The sequence below is a fragment of the Leptodactylus fuscus genome, chromosome 6 (assembly GCF_031893055.1).
Source record: "Leptodactylus fuscus isolate aLepFus1 chromosome 6, aLepFus1.hap2, whole genome shotgun sequence".
Taxonomy (NCBI): domain Eukaryota; kingdom Metazoa; phylum Chordata; class Amphibia; order Anura; family Leptodactylidae; genus Leptodactylus; species Leptodactylus fuscus.
Genome location: NC_134270.1, coordinates 3,445,796 through 3,467,540, shown reverse-complemented (window position 1 = coordinate 3,467,540; position 21,745 = coordinate 3,445,796). Strand labels below are relative to the sequence as shown.

General features: G+C 44.3%; 1 protein-coding gene across 1 annotated transcript; it reads left to right on the top strand.

The window, feature by feature from the left end:
* The first annotated feature begins 7,468 nt into the window (after positions 1-7,468).
* On the top strand, positions 7,469-19,925 carry LOC142209226 (uncharacterized). Its single transcript, XM_075278155.1, has 7 exons — positions 7,469-7,571; positions 7,823-7,939; positions 13,372-13,439; positions 13,861-14,106; positions 16,149-16,406; positions 18,081-18,178; positions 19,231-19,925. The coding sequence occupies exons 1-7, from the start codon at positions 7,546-7,548 to the stop codon at positions 19,282-19,284; spliced, it is 867 nt and encodes a 288-aa protein (XP_075134256.1). The 5' UTR covers positions 7,469-7,545; the 3' UTR covers positions 19,285-19,925.
* The last annotated feature ends 1,820 nt before the right edge of the window (positions 19,926-21,745 follow it).

The following is a 21,745-nucleotide window of genomic DNA, read 5'->3' as shown; positions in this document are numbered from 1 at the left end:
CCCCACAGATATTTCCTTTATGTTATTTTGGAATTTTTTTCATTTTTCTGAATGTTTTATTATAGGAGTCGGGTCAAGAGGTTGCCCAAAATCAAGAGGATCCTGAAGATCATTCCACAAAATCCGCCCAATAAGTCATCTTGTGCAGCTGATCGGCCTCGCCCTACGTGACCACAGGACAACCCAATCCCTTACCGATGGTCCAACTGGGGCTTTATAGTGAGGACAACCTAGGACAAGCTCCTCTGGTGCGGACTGATCTCACATAGTCAGTGGCCCCCAAAGAATCTCCAAAGGTCTTGTCATGTCAAATGTTACCTGTAAACTTCAGATATAGATCAATGGACCCCCAACCTATCTACTGGGAGATGGTCAGTCCATTGGAGACTCTCTTTAGCTTTCCATTAACTCCTTCCCGCTGGTGAAATTTTTGGATCTTTGTTTTTGACTCCCCCCTTCAAAACCCCATAACTTGTTACTTTTCCTATCACAGAGCCATATGAGGGCTTAATGTTTGCCGGACACATTGTTCTTTTGGTTCACATTCAAAACCATTCCCAGTCCTCGTCTTTCTCATTCACTTTTGCTTGTCTGAAATTAAAAAAAATATATATTTATAATTAATGAACAAAAAGATTCTAAATGTAACAGCAGATATTTCACCCATCAACAAATTTCTGTCCCCCTTTCCCCAATATAATATGTTGCCCTTGTGGTGACCTCTTATGGTATTGGGAAGTCTCTGGTGAACTAGGGGAGCAAGGACAACCCGGGCAAGTCATTCCACTAGTGGGAAAAAAAAACTAGTGGAACCCATTGAAATCAATGGGAAGATTTTTTTTCCAGCATGGAAAATTCCACACCAAATTCCTCACCATTTTCCTCCGTATGAATGGACCCTTAGAACCTGTTGCAATGTGAGCGGGGTAGTGGTGCTCTTTACTTTGTTAAACAGTACGACAGAGCGGATCTGGTTCCTCTAGGACCCTGCAGCTGCCGCTGTTCCCTGGCTTCTGGTAATCACATGACCGCAGGGCGCGAGTTCTCTTCTCTCTAGGATGTCTGGCTGTAAATAACAGCTGGTTCCTCACTCCTGCAGTTACTAACTCTGCAAGGACGCACAGGTACTTCTTTGCAGAGTTAATGCTAATAATATGGACATGCAGAGACCGGTGACAGTGACAAGGAGACATCCTCTACACCTAGACCGGTGACAGTGACAAGGAGACATCCTCTACACCTAGACCGGTGACAATGACAAGGAGACATCCTCTACACCTAGACCAGTGACAGTGACAAGGGGACGTCCTCTACACCTAGACCAGTGACAGTGACAAGGAGACATCCTCTACACCTAGACTAGTGACAAGGGGACGTCCTCTACACCAAGGCTGGTGACAGTGACAAGGAGACATCCTCTACACCTAGACTAGTGACAAGGGGACGTCCTCTACACCAAGGCTGGTGACAGTGACAAGGGGACGTCCTCTACACCTAGACCGGTGACAGTGACAAGGGGACGTCCTCTACACCTAGACCAGTGACAGTGACAAGGGGACGTCCTCTACACCTAGACCAGTGACAAGGGGACGTCCTCTACACCAAGGCTGGTGACAGTGACAAGGGGACATCCTCTACACCTAGACCGGTGACAGTGACAAGGGGACTTCCTCTACACCTAGACCGGTGACCGTGACAAGGGGACGTCCTCTACACCTAGACCGGTGACCGTGACAAGGGGACGTCCTCTACACCTAGACCAGTGACAGTGACAAGGGGACGTCCTCTACACCTAGACCGGTGACAAGGGGACGTCCTCTACACCTAGATCAGTGACAGTGACAAGGGGACGTCCTCTACACCTAGACCGGTGACAGTGACAAGGGGACTTCCTCTACACCTAGACCGGTGACCGTGACAAGGGGACGTCCTCTACACCTAGACCAGTGACAGTGACAAGGGGACGTCCTCTACACCTAGACCGGTGACAAGGGGACGTCCTCTACACCTAGACCAGTGACAGTGACAAGGGGACGTCCTCTACACCTAGACCAGTGACAAGGGGACGTCCTCTACACCTAGATCAGTGACAGTGACAAGGGGACGTCCTCTACACCTAGACCAGTGACAAGGGGACGTCCTCTACACCTAGACCGGTGATAGTGACAAGGAGACGTCCTCTACACCTAGACCAGTGACAGTGACAAGGGGACTTCCTCTACACCTAGACCGGTGACCGTGACAAGGGGACGTCCTCTACACCTAGACCAGTGACAGTGACAAGGGGACGTCCTCTACACCTAGACCAGTGACAAGGGGACGTCCTCTACACCTAGATCAGTGACAGTGACAAGGGGACGTCCTCTACACCTAGACCAGTGACAAGGGGACGTCCTCTACACCAAGGCTGGTGACAGTGACAAGGGGACGTCTTCTACACCTAGACCAGTGACAAGGGGACGTCCTCTACACCAAGGCTGGTGACAGTGACAAGGGACGTCCTCTACACCTAGACCAGTGACAGTGACAAGGGGACGTCCTCTACACCTAGACCAGTGACAGTGACAAGGGGACGTACTCTACACCTAGGACAGTGACAAAGAGACGTCCTCTACACCTAGACCGGTGACAGTGACAAGGGGACGTCCTCTACACCTAGAACGGTGACAGTGACAAGGGGACGTCCTCTACACCTAGACCAGTGACAAAGGGACGTCCTCTACACCTGGACCGGTGACCGTGACAAGGGGACGTCCTCTACACCTAGACCAGTGACAGTGACAAGGGGACGTCCTCTACACCTAGACCAGTGACAAGGGGACGTCCTCTACACCTAGATCAGTGACAGTGACAAGGGGACGTCCTCTACACCTAGACCAGTGACAAGGGGACGTCCTCTACACCTAGATCAGTGACAGTGACAAGGGGACGTCCTCTACACCTAGACCAGTGACAAGGGGACGTCCTCTACACCAAGGCTGGTGACAGTGACAAGGGGACGTCTTCTACACCTAGACCAGTGACAAGGGGACGTCCTCTACACCAAGGCTGGTGACAGTGACAAGGGACGTCCTCTACACCTAGACCAGTGACAGTGACAAGGGGACGTCCTCTACACCTAGACCAGTGACAGTGACAAGGGGACGTACTCTACACCTAGGACAGTGACAAAGAGACGTCCTCTACACCTAGACCGGTGACAGTGACAAGGGGACGTCCTCTACACCTAGAACGGTGACAGTGACAAGAGGACGTCCTCTACACCTAGACCAGTGACAAAGGGACGTCCTCTACACCTGGACCGGTGACAGTGACAAGGAGACATCCTCTACACCTAGACCAGTGACAGTGACAAGGAGACGTCCTCTACACCTAGACCGGTGACAGTGACAAGGGGACGTCCGCTACACCTAGACCAGTGACAAGGGGACGTCCTCTACACCTAGACCAGTGACAGTGACAAGGGGACGTCCTCTACACCTAGACCAGTGACAGTGACAAGGAGACGTCCTCTACACCTAGACCGGTGACAGTGACAAGGGGACGTCCTCTACACCTAGACCAGTGACAGTGACAAGGGGACGTCCTCTACACCTAGACCAGTGACAGTGACAAGGGGACGTCCTCTACACCTAGACCAGTGACAGTGACAAGGGGACGTCCTCTACACCTAGACCAGTGACAGTGACAAGGAGACATCCTCTACACCTAGACCAGTGACAGTGACAAGGGGACGTCCTCTACACCTAGACCAGTGACAGTGACAAGGGGACGTCCTCTACACCTAGACCAGTGACAAGGAGACGTCCTCTACACCTAGAGAAGACATTTCACCAACATCATAGACAGAGATTCTTTACTGTAAGAGCAATGATGCATAGGTGGTGACAGCCGTCACTTCATGTAGTATCGGGGCCTCTGTACTGTGTTTGTATATGTAGACACAATATAACAGATTTCGTACATGGTAAAGCTATGATCCCATATACTCACCAACATGCAATGTATACCTAGGCCTACAAAGACAAGAAGCGGTAAAAGGATTCCAAGACTTAATACAATTCCAAGTACTTTATAGGAAGATCCAGCAGCTGCAAAAAGACAAAGAGTAAAATAATAGATTCTACTTTCCAAAAAGTATACAGGAGATACACAAGAGTAAAGCTATACATTGTATATAGTAATATGAGGTTACATAGGACTGCACTCGTGGGCTCTTGGCTCCTCTGCTAGCCTTTTCCATCATCTTCTCTGATGTCACCAACCCTTGGCCAAAAGATGGGGGTTGGAAGAGACTTACAATTTCCAGTTTGGACCAAGGAACAAGTCTCACTGGGTTGGCCCATTACTAGTCAGTAGGTTTAGCTGATATCATAACTGTCCATTGGCAAAACCAGCCCTAAAACCAACTTATTCCCAAAGCTGTCCCATACAAAATTATACGTACCTATGACTGGGACCTTAATGAATGTCCCTGCTCCGCAGGTCTCGGAGGGTTGTCCTTGCAGTCGGGCGTCACAGTAGTAAGTATTCGAGTCCCACTTATTTCGTACTAAGACAGTGATGGTGAAATTATTATTTGTCCCACTGAAGAAGACATTCTCCTCCCTGAGAAGGTAGACGGATCCGGTTCTTATCATCACATTAACCCCGTCCTTTCTGAGAAATAATTTGCTAACCTCATACTGGTCATCTATGGTGCAGGTGAAGCTAACCTTATCTCCATCCTGGGCCTCCACCTCAGAGGGACGCTGGGTAATCACATTGAGTGACCTGTTACCTAAAAGACACAGGCTAAAATGATTAACCCTTCTATTTCTGGAAACCTCTATACAATGTAAACTCTATATAAGATAAGATAAGCCTAATTCCTACCTGTAGGGCATGTGGAGGCCAAGGTGCAACGTATGACACAGACATAAAGCAGAGTGAGCCCGAACATCGCAACCGCGGAGTCCTGATGTGTTGTCTGCAGACGGGCGGAGTGTACCCTGTATATATGGCAGCCTACGTATATTGTTGCCTTGTAAGGCTGTGATGCTACGTGTTCAGACAAGGGCAATGTTAAGACTTTGCTAAATACCTCCAAAGTGTCTGAGAAAGCAAACGTTGGCACCAAAAATTTTTCATACTTGGCAGCCCAGCGATGCCCTTGTAACGTGTAAGGAATAGGTTATATTGTATTATTTTCGCCAGCCGTTCCCTCCCTGCGACAAGTCTTTGCCTGCGTGCTATTGCATTTTTTTCATTTTGGTTTTGGTTTTTTCCTCCCTACGTTCCAGAAGACATAACTTTCTCCTTTTCCCATTGACATAGTCATACAAGGACTTGATGTTACGTTGCAGCTCCTACTTCACACTGGCGCCGTTTATTATTCTGTACAATGTATCGGGAAGTGGAAGAACATTCAGAATGGGGGGAATCGGAAAAGAAACAATACGGCCGTTTTCTTAGAGGTTTTGTTTGCTTATTCTGCAGATCGGATTCTGCAGATCACTTTTTGATCCTATGGCTAGTGGATAGTCTCGTGCACCTCGTCCTGGTGCATGTAGGGGGTGCACGCCGTGGATCCTGCACAACACTAATTGGCTAACTATATGCGGCTCAGCGCCAACACCAACCCAACGCCCCACGTAGCAATTTTTTTTTGGCTGCAGATTTTGTTGAGTTTTATTGAATCCAAACCAAACATGACTACACAAGGAATAGGAGGTATCAAGGAATCTTCTTCTACTTCTCCCTTTGCAACAAAATTTGCAACAAAAAAGAAGTTGCATTTCGCCAACCTGGAGTCTCAGCCTTAAGAAACTTGAAAGCCTTGACACAGCCCTCGTAATGCCAAAGTGAAAGCCACAGATATGACTCTGGGTAACCAGATGGCGGTCACTGATAAGAATCAACGTGTCTAGTAACAAATTGTACTGGAAAATTTTTTTTTTCTAAAAAGACATTCGAATGGAAATTTGTTACTCAATGCAGAGGAGCGATGTATCTGGCCCAGGCCCTTAGGATGACCGGTTATTTTGGGGGCTGGATTCAGTAAGATCTATTAACCACTTCAGTTCTGCACCCATTTCCCTGGTTCGGGCCCGGACACATTTTTGAATTTTTTCGTACACGTGGTTTTGAGGACTGTTACATTTTTTAACTAATTTTTGCATCATTTTTCAGAGACATTTAGGGCTTTATTCTTATGGTTTTTTTTATTTTTGCATCTTCTTTTTATACTGCAAAGAATGTAAACGAAAAAAAAAGGAGAAAAATGCGTCTGGTCTTCCCATTTCACGTTTCTGTATTTTTGATAACTGCAGTAGCGGGTGCTATTGTTGTACCCCTTTCAAGTATCTGAGATTTCGCTTCAGCGCCTGTAACCGCCACTGTGAGGAATTTGCTCTAGGAAGGGGGTAGGAGGTCCCAGACAAAAGTTTGCAGAATGTAGTTACGCCACTAGGGGCCGAATTTCTTCATTGGTCACTAATGAGTTTAAAATTGTTATATGAAGTCTCCTAAGACTCTATCGAACCCCTTTCTAGCTTTTTAACTCAAACACATCCTTAAGTGAAAGGAACAGACATGTCTGTGGGCACTGAACGGCCCCTGGTGATAATAACCAGCCCAGGTAATAACACAACAATTTGGAACACATTGGGAATCGCAGCGCTCGTAGAAATTTAGCAAACAAATTTGGTCATTTTGCATTTCAGGAAACATAATACAGAACAGACAAGGCTGCAGGATTGGTAGATAGTGGCCGGAACAGGATAGACACGGCAGTAGATGACGTCCCGCAGTGTGGTGGTCGTACAAATAGTGGTAACATTGTATCTTTTTACCTGTTTAGTGAAATCTATTAAGTTCTAGTTCTATAATGGACAAGGACGTGAAGTCCAGACTTTCCTTTGAAGGAATCCACAGTAACGTCCGATGAAGGGTTTAGGAGTTTCAGCTCCCGACATCGGCCCCCCCTGTTTCTAAAGGGACCAAATGTAATTGTACCATTGCCTCTGTGTCTCCTGGGCAGGTTTGGGCAATTCCTTCCTTATGTTATTCTCAATTAAGCAGAAACGAGGCCTGGAGTTAATTTAAGGCGCGGTGCTCGTGATACTTGTATTTGGAAAATTTTGCTCTGAAGGAAATATATAGTCAAAGGAGATCTCCGTGCGGGTGCAACAAGCAGCGGAAACAGAAAAACCCATCCGAGAAGTTACTGCAATATTAGGAGGGGCAAAAGCCCTGGTGAACTCCTCAATGTAAAAAGACCCGGAGCTGACCACGGAAGACAACAATGGTGGAGGACCAGAGAATAAGAGAAACCCCTGCACAACAGCCAGCCGAGTGAGCGGCCCTCCGGGGATGTACGCAACGTATCAATACCCAAATCTACCATAATGAGAAGACTGAATAATTGGCCCTCACATGGTACATGACCCCGTTTTTTTGGCCCCCTTTTGTTTGGGCCATACTTTTTATTCACCTGTCCTCCCACCTGTACATGCCCGCTGCCACCTCCAGGGAGCGCTGTACCTGAGGTTAAGGAACACCTGGATGCTTTTGACTTTCAGCATTGTGACGTAAGTACAACATGGCCTAGAGGCGGCCGATTATTCCATGAGACACCGCCTACGGCCATCGCCTCAGGTCTCCTCCCCGGTCCATCTATCATGTAGAATAGTGATATAGTTTATGTATCACAGGGACCAGCAATGTTACCAGTGCACCCACTACAGATACACCCCTGGAGACACTGTATACACCTTAGACAGAAAGCCATGATGTTACTACTAGCCGTAATACTGATATTGGGGCTCTTATCACCTCCCAGATGTCACCCCAACACTATCTCTGATATACATGCCCTGCACTGCAAGATATACTGTATACTGAAACCACTGAGTGCGCACGACCATTACAGCTCATCATCCTCTTCTGTCACCGTCAGGTAGGTTTCCATCACTTATATCCACAGCATTACTACATAGTATAACCTGGGTATATACTGTATATAATTATATATGTACAGCTAGTATAACCTGGGTATATACTGTATATAATTATATATGTACAGCCGATATAACCTGGGTATATACTGTATATAATTATATATGTACAGCCGGTATAACCTGGGGATATACTGTATATAATTATATATGTACAGCCGGTATAACCTGGATATATACTGTATATAATTATATATGTACAGCCGGTATAACCTGGGTATATACTGTATATAATTATATATGTACAGCCGGTATAACCTGGGTATATACTGTATATAATTATATATGTACAGCCGGTATAACCTGGGTATATACTGTATATAATTATATATGTACAGCCGGTATAACCTGGGTATATACTGTATATAATTATATATGTACAGCCGGTATAACCTGGGTATATGCTGTATATAATTATATATGTACAGTCGGTATAACCTGGGTATATACTGTATATAATTATATATGTACAGCCGGTATAACCTGGGTATATACTGTATATAATTATATATGTACAGATAGTATAACCTGGGTATATACTGTATATAACTATATATGTACAACCGGTATAACCTGGGTATATACTGTATATAATTATATATGTACAGCCGGTATAACCTGGGTATATACTGTATATAATTATAGATGTACAGCCGGTATAACCTGGGTATATGCTGTATATAATTATATATGTACAGTCGGTATAACCAGGGTATATACTGTATATAATTATATATGTACAGCCGGTATAACCTGGGTATATACTGTATATAATTATATATGTACAGCTGGTATAACCTGGGTATATGCTGTATATAATTATATATGTACAGCCGGTATAACCTGGGTATATACTGTATATAATTATATATGTACAGCCGGTATAACCTGGGTATATACTGTATATAATTATATATGTACAGCTAGTATAACCTGGGTATATACTGTATATAATTATATATGTACAGCCGATATAACCTGGGTATATACTGTATATAATTATATATGTACAGCCGGTATAACCTGGGGATATACTGTATATAATTATATATGTACAGCCGGTATAACCTGGATATATACTGTATATAATTATATATGTACAGCCGGTATAACCTGGGTATATACTGTATATAATTATATATGTACAGCCGGTATAACCTGGGTATATACTGTATATAATTATATATGTACAGCCGGTATAACCTGGGTATATACTGTATATAATTATATATGTACAGCCGGTATAACCTGGGGATATACTGTATATAATTATATATGTACAGCCGGTATAACCTGGGTATATGCTGTATATAATTATATATGTACAGTCGGTATAACCTGGGTATATACTGTATATAATTATATATGTACAGCCGGTATAACCTGGGTATATACTGTATATAATTATATATGTACAGATAGTATAACCTGGGTATATACTGTATATAACTATATATGTACAACCGGTATAACCTGGGTATATACTGTATATAATTATATATGTACAGCCGGTATAACCTGGGTATATACTGTATATAATTATATATGTACAGCTGATATAACCTGGGTATATACTGTATATAATTATATATGTACAGCCGGTATAACCTGGGGATATACTGTATATAATTATATATGTACAGCCGGTATAACCTGGATATATACTGTATATAATTATATATGTACAGCCGGTATAACCTGGGTATATACTGTATATAATTATATATGTACAGCCGGTATAACCTGGGTATATACTGTATATAATTATATATGTACAGCCGGTATAACCTGGGTATATACTGTATATAATTATATATGTACAGCCGGTATAACCTGGGTATATACTGTATATAATTATATATGTACAGCCGGTATAACCTGGGTATATACTGTATATAATTATATATGTACAGCCGGTATAACCTGGGGATATACTGTATATAATTATATATGTACAGCCGGTATAACCTGGGTATATGCTGTATATAATTATATATGTACAGCCGGTATAACCTGGGTATATACTGTATATAATTATATATGTACAGCCGGTATAACCTGGGTATATACTGTATATAATTATATATGTACAGCCGGTATAACCTGGGTATATACTTTATATAATTCTATATGTATAGCCGCTATAACCTGGGTATATGCTGTATATAATTACAGTCCTATGAAAAAGTTTGGGCACCCCTATTAATCTTAATCATTTTTTGTTCTAAATATTTTGGTGTTTGCAACAGCCATTTCAGTTTGATATATCTAATAACTGATGGACACAGTAATATTTCAGGATTGAAATGAGGTTTATTGTACTAACAGAAAATGTGCAATATGCATTAAACCAAAATTTGACCGGTGCAAAAGTATGGGCACCCTTATCATTTTATTGATTTGAATTCCCCTAACTACTTTTTACTGACTTACTGAAGCACAAAATTGGTTTTGTAACCTCAGTGAGCTTTGAACTTCATAGCCAGATGTATCCAATCATAAGAAAAGGTATTTAAGGTGGCCAATTGCAAGTTGATCTCCTATTTGAATCTCCTCTGAAGAGTGGCATCATGGGCTACTCAAAACAACTCTCAAATGATCTGAAAACAAAGATTGTTCAACATAGTTGTTCAGGGGAAGGATACAAAAAGTTGTCTCAGAGATTTAACCTGTCAGTTTCCACTGTGAGGAACATAGTAAGGAAATGGAAGACCACAGGGACAGTTCTTGTTAAGCCCAGAAGTGGCAGGCCAAGAAAAATATCAGAAAGACAGAGAAGAAGAATGGTGAGAACAGTCAAGGACAATCCACAGACACCTCCAAAGAGCTGCAGCATCATCTTGCTGCAGATGGTGTCACTGTGCATTGGTCAACTATACAGCGCACTTTGCACAAATAGAAGCTGTATGGGAGAGTGATGAGAAAGAAGCCGTTTCTGCACGTACGCCACAAATAGAGTCGCCTGAGGTATGAAAAAGCACATTTGGACAAGGCAGCTTCATTTTGGAAACAAAAATTGAGTTGTTTGGTTATAAAAAAAGGCGTTATGCATGGCGTCCAAAAAGAAACAGCATTCCAAGAAAAACACATGCTACCCACTGTAAAATTTGGTGGAGGTTCCATCATGCTTTGGGGCTGTGTGGCCAATGCCGGCATCGGGAATCTTGTTAAAGTTGAGAGTGGCATGGATTCCACTCAGTATCAGCAGATTCTTGAGAATAATGTTCAAGAATCAGTGACGAAGTTGAAGTTACGCCGGGGATGGATATTTTTTTTTTTTTTCTTATTTCTTCTTATGGTAGAGTTGGAAGGGACCTCAAGGGCCATCGGGTCCAACCCCCTGCGAGTGCAGGTTTTCCTAAATCATCCCAGCTATATGTTTCTCCAGATTCCGCTTGAAGATTTCCATTGATGGAGCGCCCACCACCTCCCGTGGCAGCCTATTCCACTCTCTCACTATCCTCACTGTCAGAAAGTTTTTCCTAATGTCTAATCTGTATCTCTTTCCCTTTAGTTTCATCCCATTGCTTCTTGTACTTCCTTGTGCTAATGAGAATAGGGGAGATCCCTCTGCACTGTGACTACCTTTCAGATATTTGTAGACTGCTATTAAATCTCCCCTCAGCCTTCTCTTCTGCAAACTAAACAATCCCAGTTCTTTTAGCCGCTCCTCATAGGACATGGTTTGCAGACCTTCCACCATTTTGGTTGCTCTTCTCTGGACTTGCTCCAATATATCGATGTCTTTCTTGAATTGAGGCGCCCAGAACTGTACACAGTATTCCAGGTGTGGTCTGACCAGGGAAGACAATGATCCAAAACACCGCTCCAAATCCTCAGGCATTCATGCAGAGGAACAATGACAATGTTCTGGAATGGCCATCCCAGTCCCCAGACCTGAATATCATTGAACATCTGTGGGATGATTGGAAGCGGGCTGTCCATGCTCGGCCACCATCTAACTTAACTGAACTTGAATTGTTTGTCCAAAATACCTTTATCCAGGATCCAGGAACTGATTAAAAGCTACAGGAAGCGACTAGAGGCTGTTATCTTTGCAAAAGGAGGATGTACTAAATATTAATGTCACTTTTCTGTTGAGGTGCCCATACTTTTGCACCGGTCAAATTTTGGTTTAATGCATATTGCACATTTTCTGTTAGTACAATAAACCTCATTTCAATCCTGAAATATTACTGTGTCCATCAGTTATTAGATATATCAAACTGAAATGGCTGCTGCAAACACCAAAATATTTAGAACAAAAAATGATTAAGATTAATAGGGGTGCCCAAACTTTTTCATAGGACTGTATATATGTGCAGCTGCTATAACCTGGGTATATACTGTATATAATTATATATGTTCAGCCGGTATAACCTGGGTATATACTGTATATAATTATATATGTACAGCCGGTATAACCTGGGTATATACTGTATATAATTATATATGTAGAGCTGGGATAACCTGGGTATATAATTATATATGTACAGCCGCTATAACCTGGATATATGCTGTATATAATTATATATGTACAGCCGGTATAACCTGGGTATATACTGTATATAATTATATATGTACAGCCGGTATAACCTGGGTATATACTGTATATAATTATATATGTACAGCCGGTATAACCTGGGTATATACTGTATATAATTATATATGTACAGCCGGTATAACCTGGGTATATACTGTATATAATTATATATTTACAGCCGGTATAACCTGGGTATATACTGTATATAATTATATATGTACAGCCGGTATAACCTGGGTATATACTGTATATAATTATATATGTACAGCCGGTATAACCTGGGTATATACTGCATATAATTATATATGTACAGCCGATATAACCTGGGTATATACTGTATATAATTATATATGTACAGCCGGTATAACCTGGGGATATACTGTATATAATTATATATGTACAGCCGGTATAACCTGGATATATACTGTATATAATTATATATGTACAGCCGGTATAACCTGGGTATATACTGTATATAATTATATATGTACAGCCGATATAACCTGGGTATATACTGTATATAATTATATATGTACAGCCGGTATAACCTGGGTATATACTGTATATAATTATATATGTACAGCCGGTATAACCTGGGTATATACTGTATATAATTATATATGTACAGCCGATATAACCTGGGTATATACTGTATATAATTATATATGTACAGCCGGTATAACCTGGGTATAACTTTAGTGCGGTATGTTTAATGTAACAGTCTCCAGATAATACTGCCACTACATGGACAACATACAATGGCTTTGTAAGTGAAAACGGTCACTTATAACAATGGGAGGAGATTCTTATATATATATTATTATCTTACAGGATAAGAATGAAGGACACGACGGGCTCCTTATTCTTCGGCACCATCTTGCTCATGATGTCCATCAAAGGTGAGGATATTTTCAAGCAGTTCACTATGATACTTACTAGGTCGGTATAACATGGCGATATAGTCCCCCAGCTGACCGGGGGTGGGGCTCATGAAGAAAGACTTTCCCATAGTCCATACTAGAGCATGAAGTCCTAGAGAGACCGAGAACCTCCAGTAGACGCCAACCATTCATATATTATATCTCAGGGTAGGTGTAAAAACAAGAAACATATATACTCACCTTCCTACACCTCTTTTCGGCGCTCTCTCCGCCTCTTTGGTGATGTCACACACCTGGGGTCACCATTGAGGCCCGTGACTGCGCCCCAGTGGTGACATGGGCACGTCGCTGGGATGGGTGAGCGGGTCTTCTGCTTCCTGTCGGCCAATATATGTGTGGGCGCTCACCGTGTGGCCATGAGTTTGTCTCTTTATTTCAGGCCGGTCATGTGACTCTATAACCCAACACCCATCGTACCTGGAACTCGTAGAAGGAGACTCTGGCACGTTTTCCTGTTCCGTTAGACGTGACGTTGACCTCCGAGTCTTGTCACTGGACTTAGGATGCCTCAAAATCCTGGAACTTTGCGATTTTAGCTGTGACCGCTCCGATAGATCGTCATTTCACGGCACAATTGAAAATCTCCAAGATGTGATCAAGGTTGGAAACAAATCTACGTGCACCGGTAAGAGGAAATCCTGTATTGTATATGTGATATATGGCGCCAATGGTGAAGGGGTTGTCAGGGCTTTTGCTATTTTGGAGCTGTCCTAAGGATATCAGATCGGTGGAGGTCCGGAACTGGGCACCCCCACCAGTCTGACATTGGCGTGATCGCTGCTACTCTTTCTTGGCCCAGCGATGGCACCATCATATGTCACAGGGCTCAGTTCCAGTCAAATCATTGGGACTGAGCTGCAGCACCGAGTACCACTAATCTGCTAATAATGACCTATACAAAGATCAGGTCCCAATAAATGTGACATCATCGGCACATGGAACGGGGTGCAACACTGCGGCCTCTTCAGTCAGCTGAGTGATGGCGGAGGACGAACCCCCAATGACCGGATATTGACGGCCTATCCTGGGGATTGCTCAATAAATTTTTGCATTTTGCTCTCTGCACTATATATAACATGGCGGCTTTGTCCGCCCAGTCATTACGATAACGGCGATACCAGATTTATCTCGCTTTTATGTCACATTTTCCCGGGGTCCTCGTATTCTGATTTTTGTACTTTTGTTACTGTATTGTTGGCGGAGATATATCAGGGCTCATTATTTGCGGGACAAGCTGCACTTTTCATTGCCACCAATGTTTGGTATTTAGGACTTTTTATATAAAAAAAAGTTATAGGTGTCACAATATGGCGACACAAAGACAATTTTTTTTTTACTTTTTTTTTTAAAAGGTATCAAATACTATAGAAATTTGGTATTGCCGCGATCGTCTCGTCCCGCAGAATACAGGACACGTCATTATTACCATATAGTGAATGCCGTAACAAGTTAAACCCATAAGAAATTGCAGCAAATGTGTTTTTTTTTCCAATTCCACCTCCTTCTGAATTTTATTCCAGCTTCCTAGTTCATTGCACAGGATATCACATGGGGCCATTACAAAGTACAATATGTTCCGCAAACAATAAGCCATGTGAACTGAGATTTTAAAAATGGCCGCTTTTGGCATGGGGGGCAGGAAGAAATGGATATGCAAAAATGAAAATTGGCTCAGTCCTTAAAGGGATCCTGTCATTCAAAAGGAATTTTTTGTCCCTAAGACGAAGGAATAACCTTAAGAAAGGCTATTCTTCTCTTACCTTTAGATGTCTTCTCCGCGCCACCATTCCATAGAAATCCCGGTTTTTGTCGGTATGCAAATGAGTTCTCTCGCAGCACTGGGGGCGGTCCTCAGTGCTCAATCAGCTGCTTCCATCTTCTTCAGGAACGTCCTCTATCTGTTTCTTCTTCCGGTGCAGGCGGTGAAACTTCTAGGCCTCGGGCCTCAGGCAGAGCCTACTGCACATGCCCGCGGCCACAAGAAAAATGGCAGCTTACACAGTAAGTAAATGGCCGTTTTCTTGTGGGCATGCGCAGTCGGCTCTGCCCGAGGCCTACAAGTTTCACCACCTGCGCTGGAAGAAGACACAGGAAGAGGATGTTTCTGAAGAAGATGGAGGCGCTTGAGAGTTCTCTGCCAGCATTGGGGATGCCCCCAGTGCTGTCTGAGTGCTGGGGACCGCCCCAGTGCTGTGAGAGAACTCATTTGCATACCGGCAAAAAACGGGATTTCTATGGAATAGCGGTGCGGAGAAGACATCTAAAGTTAGGAGACAAATAGCCTTTCTTAAGGCTATTCCGACATGTTAGGAACAAAAAATTCCAAGGGGTTAATTGGGCATGCCACAAGGAAATGTGTCAAAATTATTAAGAGGCCAATTTTTTTATAATTTTGGTAGGTAATTTGCCTAAACTTTAGACGGTATTAGTAAATCTGCCCCAGCAGGTAGTAAGCTCCTGAGCTCCCTCTAGTGCTCGCTGCAGGTTATTATCATCCAATCAATCTATTTCCAACAATATACTGAACATATATGGCGTCAACAGAAATATACTGGGGTCACAACCAGGGGGCTAATGGTCCAATATGCTACCCCCACTCCCAATACACGCCTTTTGCTCTCCAATATGGCAACAACATTGGATGTATTCATTGTATTTTATCCACAGACTTATTCAAGGATACAAAAGTCGACCGTTGTTCTTCTCCTTCTCCCAAAAACATCTCCAATGAGAGTCCAGCGTGGTCCTGGATCTGGGTCAGTCCTCGCTACAGCAGTCGCATTTATGTTTCTGGCGACATATTTAATCTTAGTTTCTCTCTGAAAGACCTTCGGCAGCATGACAGCGGGTCGTACTCCTGCCATGGGTTCGCTTATGGGGTAGGAGAAGATATCATTGGTGGTACCCAACTGACAGTGACTAAAGGTGAGATACAAAGCCGAGAGATCAGACGCAAGTGGGTGGGGGAGAAGCAGAAAGGACCGAAAATTGTTTCAAAATTTGCACCATGAAAATAATGTAAAAAAAAAAAACTTTGGGGAATATGTTACCCACCATGAAGCTTATTGGTGGTTGTTTATTTTTTTTGTTATTGAGACCCAAGATTGTAATTATTTACGGCTAAGACCCCGCGTAGCGCGTCACAGCAAAAAACCGCCATGGAGAACCTACACAGGTCTGGGAATGTCGCCAAGTTTTCAAGGGTGGAGGGAACCTATATGACTGCACAACTCTGCCCTACCGGGATGGTAGATGTGAAGGTAATGGTTGTCCATGGGAGAATTGTACCCAGTATACAGGAATGGAGAAGTGGTACTGTGCACTGTCCATATATACAGAAGAGAAGTGGTACTGTGCACACCCCAGTTCTCGCCATCTGTGAGATACATCCACCTTTTCACTTGAGGTATATGTAGTCATTAGTGGCGTAACTAGGAATGGCGGGGCCCCGTGGCGAACTTTTGACATGGGGGCCCCCCCCCCATCCCAACTGACGCCGAAGACCTCGACCGACCCCCTCCTCCGCACTCTATTATGTCCCTTACTGGCCCCTGCACACAGTATTAACCCCAATAGTGGCCCCTGCACACAGTATTAACCCCAATAGTGGCCCCTGCACACAGTATTAACCCCTATAGTGGCCCCTGCACACAGTATTAACCCCATAGTGGCCCCTGCACACAGTATTAAATCCAATAGTGTCCCTCTGTGGACACCCATAAACAATTATTATACTCTGGCCCAGCCAGGATCGGCAAGTGAATAGGGCCCGTAACTGCCTATTTTAAAAAAACCGCAGCGGTAGCGGCTGTCACCGGGCCCCCTAATGGCCCGGGCCCTGTGGCAGCTGCTACTGCTGCTACCACGGTAGTTACGCCCCTGGTAGTCATGTATATAAGGGCCTCTCCACCATATGTAGCTGTATATAAGGGCCTCTCCACCATATGTAGCTGTATATAAGGGCCCTTCCACCATATGTAGCTGTATATAAGGGCCCCTCCACCATATGTGGCTGTATATAAGGGCCCCTCCACCATATGTAGCTGTATATAAGGGCCCCTCCACCATATGTAGCTGTATATAAGGGCCCCTCCACCATATGTAGCTGTATATAAGGGCCCCTCCACCATATGTAGCTGTATATAAGGGCCCCTCCACCATATGTAGCTGTATATAAGGGCCCCTCCACCATATGTAGCTGTATATAAGGGCCCCTCCACCATATGTAGCTGTATATAAGGGCCCCTCCACCATATGTGGCTGTATATAAGGGCCCCTCCACCATATGTGGCTGTATATAAGGGCCTCTCCAAAATATGTAACTGTATATAAGGGCCCCTCCACCATATGTGGCTGTATATAAGGGCCCCTCCACCATATGTGGCTGTATATAAGGGCCTCTCCACCATATGTAACTGTATATAAGGGCCTCTCCACCATATGTAGTCATGTATATAAGGGCCCCTCCACCATATGTAGCTGTATATAAGGGCCCCTCCACCATCTGTATCTGGCCAGGATTGTACTATCATGTATTGTATATGGTTCCTGTGTTCCCGGAGGTCGGTGACCATTCTGTGCCTTTCTTTCCCTTGCCAGGATCTGGATCGCTTTCTCTCGGTACTTTGGTTGCAGTCATTATTGCGGCTCTGTTTTTACTCGGCGCGGTTGCAGTTAAGTCTATGTATGACAAACGTGTGAGTATCTTTGTATTTCTTACCATGTGACTTATCTATGTGATATATTCTCCATCACAATACATTTAGTAACCAATGATTTAGGCCCGGGTTGGTGACCCTATGGCACGTGTGCACTCAAAGCGCTCTCTGCTGGCACGCGCGCCGTCACCCTGATCACTCACTAAGGAGGAATACCATACAGGAGTCTCCATTAGTGACCAATCGCTTCTATCAGCTGTATGTGCAAATACACAGAGTGTGACCTCTGCCCCGACGCAGACGCGATGACCTAAGTCATCAGCTCCTGCAGTCAGAAGAAGGAGGCTGTTCTTCATGGGACTTCAGTTAAGTAGCAGATAATACTGTGTGCGGGACACTGTGGAGCATATTATACTGTGCGAGGGCCACTGTGGAGCATAGAATACTTTGTTAGGAGCCCAAAGTTGAGTATATAATATTGCGTGGGAACCCAAAGTTGAACATATAACACTGTATGGGGGGTCCACTGTGGAGCATATAATACTGTGTGGGGACCCCAAGTGAAACATATAATATTGAGGGGGGCTCAAAGTGGAGCATATAATACTGTGGGTGGGCTACTATGGGGATATAATGTAGGGGCCGAAATGGAGCATATAATATTGGCTGGGGGCCACGGTGCAGCATATTGTGTTTGGACCACTGTGGAGTACATAAGACTATGTGGGGGCCAGTGTGGAGCCTATAATACTGCGTGGGAACGACTCTGGAGCATATGAAAGTGGGGCAAATTGGGCAAATATGTGAACCATATTCTTTTGTTCCCCCCTATTCAAAAAGCTACAACTTTAGCTTTTTATTATTGGTACCCTTTGGGCTTTATACAATATTTTGGTCACTTTTATTACATGTTTTTAGAAGGCACGTTGACCTGTATATAGACATATGGAGTTGCCAGCGCTGGAGACGTAGGCCCGGGGAGAGGTGAGGTCTGGTTTGTTATGTTTATGGCCCCGCTGGCAGCAATATAAAATAATAAGAAATGAAATGGACAACCCCTTTAATGTTTTTTTTTTTCTTTTTCATTTTAGGCAGAAAAACGGGACCCCACTCACCACCATGGATCACATGACACTGTTATGTAGTGAAACAATTGGACCTGCTACTAAAGACCGATCCTCTAAGTTATTTTTTACAGATGGTAGAATTAACACCCCTCCCCCAATCTCTGCCTTTCGTTGGAGAACCTGGAAGGAAAAGGAGGGAGGAATCCTCCTTGTCATGGGCGTAACTAGCAAAGACTGGACACTATAGCAATTCTTTGACTTGGGCACCACCACACACCATAGAGCCCCATTTCCTGGCTCCATACGGGATATCAGGTACACAGCAGACCCCTTAACCTTGCCCCAATTTTGGAGGAAAGCTGGAGAAGTCAAATGAGTGTTCTTGGTCTACTGTTGACAACACGACCTCTAGTATTCCCTCCAGTGAGTCGTATGCGGCGCCTTGTCCAGTATCTGGCGAGTATGGAGGATGACCGAAAACCTAAGACTGCTGAACTGTACAGAGGGCTAAAGCGAAGAGCAGCCAAGGAACCGAGCACTGCCCTGGTGGGTTAGAGAGGACATAGACCCTGCTGCCATAGTACCAGTACAGTTTGTCTTGATGCCAGAACTGAGTCCCGGCGCGTTCCGGTCCAATTTAAGCACTGGGTATACCACAGACACCATCAACACTACCCATTTGGGAGGGGGGCTAGAGGAGTTGGCTGAGTGTTACTAGTCTACCATTGACATCTATGACTACTACACCCATCCTCCAGTTCCCTCTATTGTGTTGCAGCATTAGCTTTGCTGCCTAGTTCTTGCCTCGGATTGTTTCTTTCCTGGGGCCTGGTCAGTAGCTGCTGCTTTTTCCTTGAACTGGGGCACTCGGAGCTCTGTGGGCAGGACATGTGTGTCCACGTAGCAGAAGACCTCGACCTAAAGGAAGATGCTGTAGGAAGGCTGGTGACTGGGGCCACTGTGGAGTGAATGAGAAGGGAGGAGGGATACTGGGAGGAAGCATACTGGGAAGAGGGAGTCTAGGAGCAGGGATACTGGGAGGAGGGATATTGGGAAGAGGGAGTCTAGGAGCAGGGATACTGGGAGGAGGGATACTGGGAGGAGTGATACTGGGAGGAGGGATACTGGGAGGAGGGATACTGGGAGGAAGCATACTGGGAAGCGGGAGTCTAGGAGCAAGGATACTGGGAGGAAAGATACTAGGAGGAAGGATTCTGGAAGGAGCAATGCTTGGAGGAGGAATACTGGGAGCAGGGACACTGAGAGAAGGGATACTGAGGAGAGATACTAGGAAGAAAGATACTGGGAGGAGAGATTTGGGAGGAGGGATACTGAAAGTAGGCATCTTGGGAAGAGGGTGTCTAGGAGCAGGGATACTGGGAGCAGAGATACTGAGAGTAGGAATACTGGAAGCAGGGATACTGGGGCAGGAATGCTGGGAGGAGAGATACCAGGAGAAGGAATACTGAGAGGAGGGATACTGGGAGCAGAAATACTGGAAGCAAGGATACTAGGAGGAGAAATACTTGGAGGAGGAATACTGGTAGCAGGAACACTGGGAGGAGGGATAGTGGGAAGAAGGATACTGGAAGTAGGCATCCTGGGAAGAGGGAGTCTGGGAGCAGGGATACTGGGGCAGGAATACTGGGAGGAGAGATACCGGGAAAAGGAATACTGAGAGGAGAGATACTGGGAGGAAGAATATTGGGAGCAGTAGGCATCCTGGGAAGAGGGAGTCTGGGAGCAGGGATACGGGAAGCAAAGATACTGGGAGCAGGGAAACTGGGAGGAGGGATCCTGGGTGGAATAATACTAGGAGGGAGGATGCTGGGAGGGCTGACTCTGTCTACAGCTAGATGTCATCTCGGCCACCCAGTGTAACTGCAGTATATAAAAATATACTGAGTATTTTCTTAAATAATCTACCCGGTATATTATACTGATGGCAGTCTGGCTGATGATCTGCAGATGCTGCATAAAGTACAATGAGTGTGCTGTGCCATACCAGGATGCACTGGGGGCCCTCCCAGCTCAGGGGCCCACTGCTGGGGTGTCTGATGTGGAATAATCTATTTTCACTTACTTAGCCTTACAATTACCCTTTAATTGTAAATTCAATATAAATCTCACCCCGCACAGATACAAATGTTATGCCACCATCTACATAGTCCCGGGCACCAGGCGTATGCACCATACCATGCAGTAGGAAAAATGAAAAGCAACAAATCACTTTTAGAAGTCAAAACCCACTTTTGTTTAAGACATCCTACCACCATACATAACCACAGAAGGACCCTTTGTGGACTGTTCTCGGTTCTGGACTGTTTTCTTCTATGGGTTGTCTTCTTTTCCAGAGTCACATGCTATCTGCAGAGAACACACTTAAAGGTACGGTGTACATTATATATATATATTTATTTCATGTGCATCTTATACGCTGCAATATGGGGGCTATATGGCATTGTACTATCGAGCCAATGATAGACTCCTTTTAACCCATTAATAGCACGAACAGACATTTTAATAAAAAAAAAACACA